Below are 12,492 nucleotides of genomic sequence, written 5' to 3'. Positions count from 1 at the left end.
ATATAGGGGAAGACCCAAATATAATAAATAAAAAAAGTCCAAATAATTTTTATAGGTAGATTTTTGTGGGACTCCTTCCCATTTAATAGTATTGATATGCGTGGTACCTGGAAATAACAAATTCAATCAACAAAAATAAAATAAAAAAGATAATATCAAATGCAACAAATATAATGATTTTGGACCAATGTTTTCTCTCAAACTAACAATTCAAATCGAATGTTTAAACCAAATAAAAAATATGTAAGAAACATAAGTTAACAATTAGAGTTACAAACACAGCACACAACATGAAGAATCTTGAAGGAAGAAGTGAAAACCTAAAGAATAGTGATCGAGAATCAACGATCTCTAGTTATTGATATGGAGACAAACGCAGAAACCAAATCTTTGATCATCCCAAACTTGCATCTTTGCAGCTACTCATCTGATCTTATCTTTATGTAAGAATTAGATACAGAAGCAAAAAAAAAAAAACACATAAACTCACTGTGAAGAAGGTATCTCTTTCTCTACTTTTCACGATATTAAATTACAACTCTGCAAGGGACATTGTTCTTTCTTGATCTACAAGTATCACTTTCTTCATCTGTCTTTTTCTCTATGCTTCAATACCTAAAAACGTTAAACTCAATTATACTCAATTAGAGAACCAAAAATATCATAAGAGATAAACAACGGTAAAGCCTTTAAGATACGTACCTCTATTTGTTTGTCTATATCCTCCAACACTGTAGCTTCGAGGGTAACCTTCAGAGGCATTAGCAGATGGGTCTGAGCCTACATTGCCAATACCAAACCCATAAGAGCGAGACAAACCCTCTAACTCATTAGAAGACTGATGAGGCAACATCTGCTGCCACGTTGAGTCGCTATAAACCGAGCTCCCTCTGTACAACTCCCCTATAGAGCCATCAAAACCGTTTGTGTTGTTGTTGTTACCAGAGAATGATAACGCAGAAAGTCCAGAACCTGTCCCAACGCTTCTCCCATAGCCATTAGTATCAGAAAGGCCCCAGTTTCCTCTGTTGTTACCAACAGAGACACCCAAGTTCAAGCCTGGACTGTTTCCCCACAAATCTCTATTGCTGGGATTGTAAGCAGAGTCGCCTCTGTTGAACCGGTTTGGTGAAGCATTGTTGAAGTATTGGTCCCCAGGGACCCGGTTAAAGCCAAGTGTGTTTCCATTCAAACTCAGTTCTTGATTCAAGCCAAGACCAAAGTTAGAGAAAGCATTTCTACCGCTACCAATGGGACTAAACCGTCCACCAGGGTTGTTACTAATATAACCAGGAGCAAAACTATTGAAGTAGCTATTATTAGAGACTACTCCATAGTTATTACCGAACCCAAGAACCGGGCTGCTTCGGTTAATAGACGCTTGGGAAGGCTCCTTTGGCACTGCTCTTTTAACCTCAACCATTTTGCCGTTAAGCTCGTGGAAGGTCTTGTGAAGAACTATATCCACAGACTCTTCTGAATCAAAAGTGATGAAGCCAAATCCACGTCGCCTCTGTGTGTTGTGATCATACATCACCACAACGTCAGAAACTTTACCAAACTGATCAAAGTAGTTTTTGAACTCGGCCTCGGTGATACTCGATGGTAAACCACCTACAAAGATCTTCTTTGTTCTCCCACCATTACCACCATGGTTAGGTGATGAGATAAGGTGCATTGGACTAGCGTGCCGTTTCAGCACTTGCTGATGATCATCCCGTGGTACAGCTTTCTTCGCCTCGACCTGCATCAACATAGAAATATTAGAGCAAGCCCATTGGGCCATTGGTCAAGGCACATCAATGAAGGATCTTTTGAGATGACTAACCGTACGGCCATCGATGATGTGTTTCTCCATGATGACTCTCTCTGCGACAGAAGGATCTGCGAATACGATGAAACCAAACCCACGTGCACGTCCTGTCGTACGGTCTCTCATGATCACGGATTCGACTAAATCTCCATACTTGCTAAAATACTCTCGGAGCCGTTCTTCGTCTGTGTCCCATGAGATGCCGCCAATGAAGAGCTTCCCCAGATCCGATACAGATTCCATCTTTTGCTCCTGCAATATAAAAACAGGGATCAGTAGAAGATGTTGTGCAAATCTTAATGACGTTTTTTTATTTTTTAAAGAGCTCAAGATTTATGATGAGTTTCATTTCATTTAATCGTAAGATAATCATCTACAGAGATTGAGACATATGGAAAACTGAAATACAAACGGTAAGAGAAACATGAAAATCTACTTCTTTTTTTTGATCTGAAAACAGAATCCAAGTCCCCGATCAAATCGGAATTGAGTATTTTTCAAATCTGACAAATGGATCAACAACGCATCCAATGAAAACAAAGATTATATAATCTTGAGACAAAAGAAAAAATAAATAACTACAAAGGAATGAAACAGACATTCAATAGGATGAAAAAAAACGGCAAATGGACAATGACAGATAAGAAAAGAAATATTCAAAATCAAACTTGTGGGTGTTGAAATTCACCATTTTGGAGAGGACCCAGATGATGATAGCAAAAAATGTGGAAAACCTTAAGATCTGGAAAAGGGGACAAGGACAAGAGAAACAGAGGATGTTTTGTTCATTCTACAAGACATCCCACTCTTTCTGTCTAATGGCTTCCTTCTCTTATCAAGATGGCCTCCCTCTCTCTCTCTCAAGTTTATTTTATTAAAAAAGATTTCTTTAATTTTCTGTAATGCTTTCTTAATTTTATTTACTTCGAATTCTTCAGGCCAAAGATGGTAAAAGATAGAGGAAACAACAGTCACATATTATAATAGCGGGGAAGATTTAAGATTTGCATCTCTCTTTTGGTATGTAAATGTAAGAATCATCTTTTAGAGAAGGCAGATGATATCCTTTCGTTTTTAAATTTGTTTTTTCCCACACAGATATTGATCTCATTAATTTATTTTCCCACTAATAATACACATGTCAGTTGTAAGAAACAACCATGTTGTAGTTGCATTTGGTTTTTGTTGATTTGCTAATATACCGTAATCTCATCTATCTTATTAAAATAAAAATATTATGTTAGACCTAGCATTTATTTTGTAAGGTTTTAAATTAAATACACATTTTTACTTTATAGTTAAATCTACATTAAATTACCAATATTAATTTCTTTATACTATTATTCATATTTTCAAACTATATACTCATTTTATTATATTATTATCCATGTTTCGAAACTACGTACTCATTTCATTATATTATTATCCATGTTTTCAAACAACATTATAATTAATTTTGTGTCCAAGCGATATAAAATATAGATCTCATTTTTTAGTAATCTCTAACAATTTTCTTTTAAAAAAATAGATAAATTAAATAATTGAAAATTTAAATAATTTATAAGACAAGAAAAAAATAAAAAAGCACTTATTTTTTTACACGTTTAAATACTAGAAAAACATTTCAATTAATAATAAATCAATTAAATTAATGAATTATTTTATTTATATTTCTTAAATAATGTTTATATAATTTATTTAAGTAACACAATAATTCAAAAATAGCCATTACATAAATATATATATATATATATATGTTATACATTGTACAATAAATATAATAACAAAAATAATTATAAAAAATTCCAAAATATATGCTATCTGAAAAATGCCTAAAAATAATTTTTAACAACAAATTTAAACTGATTATAATATAAACCAAATTATTAACAAAATAAATTACACAAAACAATTATAATAAAATTAATTAAGCTATATAAAATGAGTAATATGACCAAGAAATATTTATAGTTCTTAATTATTTTATATCTATCATTTTCTGTATCAAAATTTTGTAGAAACGTCATAATTTCATAAAATTACAAAATAATTATAAAATTTAGATTAAAATGTGACAAATTAAGAAATATAACAATTTAAATAAATTTGACTACATATCTATCATCCATTGGTTCAATCGGTTAGTCTAGGGTTTTAGGGTTCGAATTTAAAAGCATTGATTTAAATACAAATATTTTAAATACACAAAATTCCTATAAATTAACAAAATATTTGTTAAATTATTAGTAAAAATTTTTGTCATAAAATATTCTGCGTTTGCAAAGCGTGGGTCAATATCTAGTATATATTAATCTTTGAGCATTACAACATGTTTTCGTAAACATGTGTCATCACTATGATAATCCTTAGAATCTTCATAAAAATAAGTTGATCCGTATTAAGTATATATTACACTTTTTATTAAATTAAATATCAAATTGATTAGTAGTGTACCAAAGAATATTATCAATTATTTCTTTAAATAAAAGCTAAGGAATTATCTAATATAATTAATATATATATATATATGAAAATTAATGATTATGAAAAATACATATTTGATAATAATTTTTTGTATCATTTCTCTTTTTTAATTTTATATTATCAAAACAAATTTAATAATCACATTAAGCATATAATAAAAAATTTAGATTTTTCTTATATGTTGTATTTTTGAATTTTTTAAAATGATTATAAATTACTAAAAATAGTAAAAATCCCACATTGAAAATTTTGTGATCATTGGTTTAACTTTTTTTTTGTTCAAGCAAGATACAAATAATCATAAAATGTATAAATATGAACTCTCGTTAATAATTATTCATATATATATATATATATATTTCATTTAAACTAAATTATATACTGTATACAAATATATAAATATGTTAATTTCAAAATTTGCATTGAAAAATTACTGAGATCTTAATATTTTAATTTTGAAATTTGTATTGAAAACATTTCACATTAAAACTTTTGTGATTAACGGTTTAAATTTTTGTTACAACACAAATGTTAATAAAATCATATGAGTAGGAAATTTGAATAATAAATATTTATATTAAAATATATTGTATATATCTATGACAATATCACTAAAGTTTAATTATCTACCATATAAAGTTGAAAAATTATTGTTTTGATTTATTTACCAAAAACATGACTGTAAATAAACAAAAAGTATTGATATTGAGTTATGTGCTTATTCTAATGTATATACTTTTATGAATATAAATTATTTTTTAAATAGGTGATTTCTAATATGTTATTTAATCCTGACAATCACATAAATAAACTTCTTCAAATCGAAGTGAATTTTAATATTGGAAGTATATATATATATTCATTCAGATTAAATAATTTAGTTTGGATTTATATTCCTAAAAACTATTTTAGTGAAATATCATGATAAGACTTCAATTACCTACTTTTGAGTTTGTTCGAAGAATGAGAGATTTGATCACTATCTAATATTTGTTTCTCTCTAATATCATATCTAGCTATTATAATTATAAAAATAAGATATTTGAACTATTTGTTATAAGTTTTCTGGTTTATCATTTAATAAATCAAGCAATTCATAGTTTGTACATAGTTTACATATACTAAAATGGTAAAGTATTATATAATTTTTTATCGGTAAACTCTTAAGTATTATATAAATGAAATCGCTTATGAAGAGTCAATAGTAAACAAATTGAGAGCAGAAACCTACTCTTTTCGTCATTTTACAATCGATGTTGCTTATATGGTTTTGGTGATTTGTGTGAGCCGCAAAACTTAATTTTCTTTTGTATATTTGACGTCTTAAAAATAATTAAAATGAGATGTAATACGTTAACTCTTCAACAATGATGATACATTTAAGAGAACAACATTTGTATTCGTCATTTTACAATCGATAAAAATTGTAGTATTGTAAAATGTTATAATTATTTAATGAACAAACACTAATATAAAAACTTACTCCGCGCACATGTTATCATTAAGTGTATTAGTAAATCTTAAAAAATAAGTTGAAAAAAGATGTCAACGAAGTAAAACAGTTTTTTTTAATGATAACATCACCAAAAAAAATGTTTGTTTAACCTATCAAAAGCTTTTTAAATACAAATAAAAAAACAATGTTAACATAAAAATACCAACATGTTTTCCAAAACCTCTACACATTATTCCTTGCTTTAGAAACAAACCTTGCTGAAACGTTTTATGGATATAATACTATCATATAACTCACTTTTGCAACTAATTGAGACGATTTTTTTAATTAGTAATTGGGTGAATTGGCATATTGGGTAAATTGTCATATAACCAAAATTTACACCCAATTAATATTTTTTTTCCCTGAAAGATTCTATTATAATCTAAACAAGAGCTCACAAACATGATGAAGCATAAAGCCGACGAGTTTCAAAGAACTTCTGGAGATAAAAACGCCGGATTGCAGGCTGACAGGTAAAAAACATCCCCTAGATTCTAACCAAAAGCTAACTACACACCTAAGCTTGAGAACATCCAATTAATATTATATATAGCACATTAATAAACAAAATATATTATGTATCGACTTTTTCCACAATACATACTATACACTATACATATTTTTGTATTAACAAACATCACATCACATTCTTGCCTGTAATAAGAGCTTTACCATTTTGAATAAAACTTATCTATGTAAAATTCCTGTCAAATTTTGGTTTAAGAAATTGTATATGTAATGAAACCCATTTGACACGTCTACGTTGACATATAATGAATTTATTTATGATTATACAAGAAACGTGAATATATAATTAGGTACTTGATTGGTATCTAATACTGCAAAGAAGAATCATATGCCCTATAACTACCATAAAATAACATACTTCTAGATTTTGATCCGCGCTTAGAAAGCGCAGGTTTTTTCCAGGCGAAAACCAAAGTTTACATAGATTATTATTTTGTGTTTATGTAGATTTTTTAATTTTAAAGTTATTATGATTTATATGTTATCATGAGTTACGCAAATGTAGGTCACAATATTTTAAAGATTTGATAAAATATGTTACTTTACGGAATAAGGAATATTATGCGAGTATATTGTAATTAGAATATATTTTTTTAATTTCTAGGAGATAATACTAATCCAATTAAAGTAGGTTAGCGAAAATTCTGTAAGTATAAGAAAAATAATAACTAATTGTGATATTAAATAAAACTTGTAGACGAAGCAATATAAATATTTCCGGATTTTGTATTAAATATATTGTAACTACAATAAATATTTCTGGATTTTGTTATTAGATATCGTATCTACAATATATTGTTAACAAAAAGATTTACACAATACATTTAAATTGATTTTTGTAGAAAGTTGGTAACACTTTAGGCAATAACATAGCAGAGTTTAAAATTTGAATTTTTGTCAATTTTTTAGTTGTACCAACGTTATAAAACTGTTTGAATCATACCAAATATGCGCTAAAATGGTTTGGTTTGGTATAGATAGCTTGTATGTTCGATTTTGAGATGAATAAGGTGGTACAAATAAGGTGGTATAGATAGTTTGTATATTAGATTTTGAGATAAATAAGGTGGTTTAATCAGGTCAATGTTATAGTGTTCTAACTCAATAATACTATCATGGTTGTAATATGAATGAGATCGATATATTGAAGAAGTATTTTTTATTTTCGTGTACGATAAGTTATACCAACTACGGCATTTTCATATATACATTTTCTCTTTTTTTTTTTCACATGGCAGCATTCTGCATTATGAACATTAATATATAAGACATTGTTTATAAAACACGTATAAGGTCTGTTTGTTATATAGGTCTGTTTGAAACATTAATAATATAGGTCCAATCTGAATTTGAAAACTATAAGCCAATTTGAAACATTAATATATAGGTCCGTTTATAAAACACGTATGATTTTATATATATAGACTAAAACATATGCAACCTTATATGGACTAAAAGGGAATAAATTATGATTAGAGTAATATATGGTAACATAGATAGTAGGCAAAATAATAGGTAGACCAATATACTATTAGTTAAATAAGTAGATTTTTCAAGACTGCTTTCCTTTTAATAGAATAGATTTTCTGCAATGTTATTATTATTTTTTAAATAAAATATATTAAACCTTAGAGTCAATTGGCTCATAATACAAAAAGAACATGGATAGTAGCAAATCTAAAAGACTAAAACTTTGGTGTTTAGCAATCAAGGTAACATCTTCTGAAATTTAAAGTATTTACCTAATTAAAAAGAAAGTTTTGTGTACAGGGTACAATTTTTCTAAACCTTATATTCCCCAGAAAGAGAGATCCGGTGGCTTACAATTTCGGTTGACCGGACGAAACAGAAATCCTAGGTTACATGAGGCTAAAGCAACAATTCAAAACATGCTAAACAACCCAGAGGGAGGAGAAATCAGCGTGGGTGAAAAGACCAGGGTTATTTATTTTAATATTCTGTTTTGTTGACATTTGATCTTTTCTAATATGGATAAATCTTCTGTTATGTGGGTGTATTATATGATGTTTACACTAAAACAATAATAAAAATTTTAGAATGATTTTTATTTGATTAGGAGGAATTTGAGTTTTGAACTCTAATCTCTTTTTGATCCGGAGTTAGTTTTTACTGATACAATAACACATCACAAACCATTTATTTACTTTTCTGAAAAAGATCATAAACCATTTCTCCCAGCAGATTTTAAATTAGGAAATACAATAACACAAATGTATGCGTTCAACCACCAGCATACTCCGGCCGGTGGTAATTCTATAAAATTATTAGAGAAGATAGGATCTGTACTACAGACAGCTTGATTCTGTGTGGAGGCAAAAGTCTACCCAAATGTTCTTTTTGGACAAAATGATGTTTATGAGTATCCAAAGGTTGCATTATATTTATATAAATATATGCAGACGGCCAAAAAGAACTATATAATTTTAAGCATTCGATGATCTCATTGACAAATAATACATTTGTTGTAGTAATTTCCCCTCAAAAGTATTATTAGGTGCAGTGCCCGTGTCCAGACTATTAGAGGCCTAGACAAATATTATTTTTTTCATTTCCGAAAGAAAAATGTATCAAAATAGTTTAGTTTTAAAAAAAAATATTTTTAGTTTTTACTAATGATGAATTATAAATTTCAAAAATTGAATATTGTTGATTTAAATTATTTATATATTTAATTATAAAAAATTAAGAAAAAATTGCCAAAACGGAACCAAAAAAAACATAGTTGTCCCTAAAGTATAAAATTATCACTAAATTGTCCCTATAGTATAATATTTTTCAGAATCCCAAAACTAACTTTTCCTTAATCAAAATAAACATAAATTAAAACCATTTTTAAAAAGTTTAATGGTAATGAAAGTAGTCAGGAAATATGGTAAAGCGTCTGGTCAATGCATCAACTTTGACAAATCTTCCTTACTCTTTGGTAAGCGGATTAATGCAAATACGAGACAAGAGATTAAAGACGCACTTGGGATACAGAATGAAGGAGGAATGGGAACATACTTAGGCATCCCCGAAGACATAAGCGGATCTAAATGCAAACTTTTTGCATTTCTGAAAGATAAGCTGATGCATAGAGTGAATGGATGGACAGGTAGATGGCTCTCAAAAGGTGGAAAAGAAGTACTGATTAAATCCATTCTGCTCGCTCTTCCGACATACGTCATGTCAACTTTCCTGCTCCCATTGGAGATATGTGAAAATTTGGCAAGTGCCATTGCTCAGTTCTAGTGGAGCTCGAATCCACCAAAAAGGAGAATACACTGGGCGAAATGGGAGAAAGTCTGTCTACCCAGAGAGGAGGGTGGAATTGGCTTCCGATTGATTCATGAGTTTAATCTGGCGCTTCTGGCTAAACAACAATGGAGACTAGTACAGTTTCCTGATTCCCTGGTCGCCCGAATCTTACGGGGAAGGTACTATAGATTGAGCTCACCACTGAGAGTAAGCCCTGTTAGTAGCCCATCCTATGTGTGGACTAGCATTTCTGCTGCAAGAAAATTGCTGCTACTGGGGATTAGACAGAAGATACACTCAGGCTATGAGGTTAAGGTATGGGAGGATCTATGGATTCCATCGAATCCCGCCAGGCCAGCTGCCCCCATAACTCCTGTGATGAACCCTAACATGAGAGTAAGCGATCTTATTGATCAGGGATTGAAGGATTGGGATGTGGGACTATTGGAGAACTATGTTCATCCTGAGGATATACCACTCATAAGGAGTTTGGCCATAAGCTCAACTCACCGTCGTGATACTTTCTACTGGAACTTTACAAGGAGTGGCCAATACACGGTTAAATCTGGATATTGGGTGGCGCAGAATTTATTAAAGTTAACAGAGGAGATGGAAGTTTTGGAGCCAAGTATTACAAAGCTCCAGGCCTTTGCGTGGAAACTGAAGGCCCCTACGAAGATATGTCATCTTATGTGGCAGTTGTTAACTGGTCATGTGGCAGTAACGAGGAATTTAGTTAGACGCAATATGAGGTGTGACAATTACTGCCCAAGATGTAGAGAAGTAGAGGAGACTGTCACACATGTAATCTTTGAATGCCCACCAGCCCGTCAAGTATGGTCTTTATCTTCAACTCCGACGTGCCCAAATATTTTTCCGGTATCGAGCGTCTACACAAACATGGATTATCTATTATGGAGGAAAAATAGTATCATAAAGCCAGAGCAAGACAGAGATCCTTATCCCTGAATAATATGGTTCATTTGGAAGGCTAGGAATGAAAAACTCTTCAGGGGCATAGATAGAGATCCTCTGGAACTAGTTAGACATGCTGAGAGTGAATGCCATGCATGGTTTGAGGCTAATGAAGTGGTACAAGCAGTGACACAAGACACTATAAATGAGGAACCCCAAGCTGTATGCTTGGAAAATATTTGTTTACTAGATGGTTCTTGGACACTTTCAGCTAACTTTAGTGGATGTGGATGGACATGGATGGATAGCTCTGGAAATATTCAGCTTATGGGGACAAAAAACTTCCCTCGACGTGAATCAGCCTTACATTCGGAGGTAGAAGCACTGCGGTGGGCGATGGAGAGTATGCTGCAGCACTCGACCTACCAGAGCTTTGGGACAGACTGTAAGGAACTGATTGCTATGGTTAAGGATCCTCAGACGTGGCCAAGCTTTGCGACGGAATTGGAGAGAATAGAGACGCTACAAATATGCTTTCCGGACTTCAACATCACTTACGTTCCACGGGCGCATAATCAGACTGCAGATTTTCTAGCTAAGACTGCTAGATCTTTTCGTAGAGAGTTACACTTTGTTGGTTGTTCTATTCCGGTTTGGTTACCCAGACCACCTCAAGTTTGAGTAATAGAATAGCCTTTTGACGTCAAAAAGTTTAATGGAAAAAGATAAAAAAAAGGTAATCCCATAATGTTTTAGAAAGGAAAAAAATGTAAAAACAATTTAAAAAAAAGAACACACAACACAGATCAAAAATATCCCGACACAAAAACTATTCTTTTAAAATCCTCTAAGGTAAAACTTGATTCCAATAACAGTAACCTACCCCCTTTATCATCAGCCAAAAAACCATTTTGTGCTTACACTAAATTTCCAAACACCACATATCGTGTAGATATGCATCATAGAACAAGAGTTTTTGAAAATCACAAGATAAACTATAGATAAATAGTAGATTGATGAAGAAGAAAAGCCAAAATCATTTTTTTTATAAATATTTTGACAAAGAAAATTGACCATGACACGTTTTAGGAAATTAGAATATTTTTAGAATATTTTCTTAACTGAAACTTCTTTAATTTTTGGAAAACTGGTTTTTTATCCGTAGAAGGCACCTTATACACTGTATAGAACAATGACAAAAATTATGAATACAATTTCTACTTTTTGTAGATGTTCCTGTTAAGTTTAGATTTCGCATATCCAAAATTTTAGAATTCTTTATAAAAGTAAAAACTGCATTCAAAAGAAAAGTAGCAATTTTTACAATTAGTAGAATTCACATTCTCCATATTTAGAATTTTAATCATTTTTAGATTGTTTTTTCTAAAAAAAATAGATGGACTTTTTTATTCTGGAATTTGTTTTCTACAAACCCATTTTTCGTAGAAGACTAATTCAACTTTTAGTGGAATGTAATTTTAAAATTTTATTTATCAAGTTTTTTAACCAAAAAAAAATTGTGTATATGTATATAGGTGTTTTATTAAGTGTTTACTATTTATTTCATTAAATTTCAGAAATAGAAATGGTAAAAGTGAGAATAAATGGACAAATATATATGGTTTTATACTATAGGAAGAACTATGGGTCTGACTGGTGACCATTCGGGAAACAAGAGGAATGAATAAAAAAGGAATGTTCGGGAATAAAATAGCAGGAATGAAAAAGAATGGTTGTTCCTTATCAATTTTATCAAGGAATAATTTTGTTCTTTAATTCTCTATAAAAAAGGAATGAGAGGAAATTATTATTCCTTGTGAATGGTGATTTTTTTTATAAACGTTAGAGAATGCATTATTCCTCGCCGTTTCCTGATCACCATTCATATTCTATGTTATTTTTTTTGTTCTGTTTTGGTAATTTGCCCAAAAATTAATCGTTTTAATATTTTTTATATATGCCAAATAATGGAAATAGACTGGATGTGTAGATCTAT

The 12,492-nt window shown here is 30.5% G+C and overlaps 1 protein-coding gene across 2 annotated transcripts; it reads right to left on the bottom strand.

Annotated features, from left to right (window-relative positions):
- Nucleotides 1–136: 136 nt before the first annotated feature.
- On the bottom strand, nucleotides 137–2,861 carry LOC106445005 (heterogeneous nuclear ribonucleoprotein 1-like). Of its 2 annotated transcripts, none has more exons than XM_013886485.3 (4): nucleotides 2,502–2,861; nucleotides 1,829–2,065; nucleotides 703–1,744; nucleotides 137–615 (listed from the first exon to the last, which is right to left on the bottom strand). In XM_013886485.3, exons 1-4 carry the CDS (start codon nucleotides 2,502–2,504, stop codon nucleotides 602–604), a joined length of 1,296 nt encoding a protein of 431 aa, XP_013741939.2. In that variant the 5' UTR covers nucleotides 2,505–2,861; the 3' UTR covers nucleotides 137–601. The 2 variants fall into 2 exon arrangements, with proteins under 2 accessions (XP_013741939.2, XP_013741946.2); XM_013886492.3 differs by lacking the exon at nucleotides 2,502–2,861 and adding an exon at nucleotides 2,250–2,416.
- Between the last annotated feature and the right edge of the window lie 9,631 nt (nucleotides 2,862–12,492).

The sequence above is a fragment of the Brassica napus genome, chromosome A1 (assembly GCF_020379485.1).
Source record: "Brassica napus cultivar Da-Ae chromosome A1, Da-Ae, whole genome shotgun sequence".
In the NCBI taxonomy this organism is placed as follows: Eukaryota; Viridiplantae; Streptophyta; class Magnoliopsida; order Brassicales; family Brassicaceae; genus Brassica; species Brassica napus.
This window is presented reverse-complemented; position numbering and strand designations above follow the sequence as displayed.

What these genes read in the sequence shown, in the direction of transcription:
- LOC106445005 (XM_013886485.3), bottom strand. An exon ending in ACATCATCGATGGCCGTACG is followed by an intron (nt 1,745 to 1,828) that starts GTTAGTCATCTC and finishes ATGTTGATGCAG; the next exon opens with GTCGAGGCGAAGAAAGCTGT.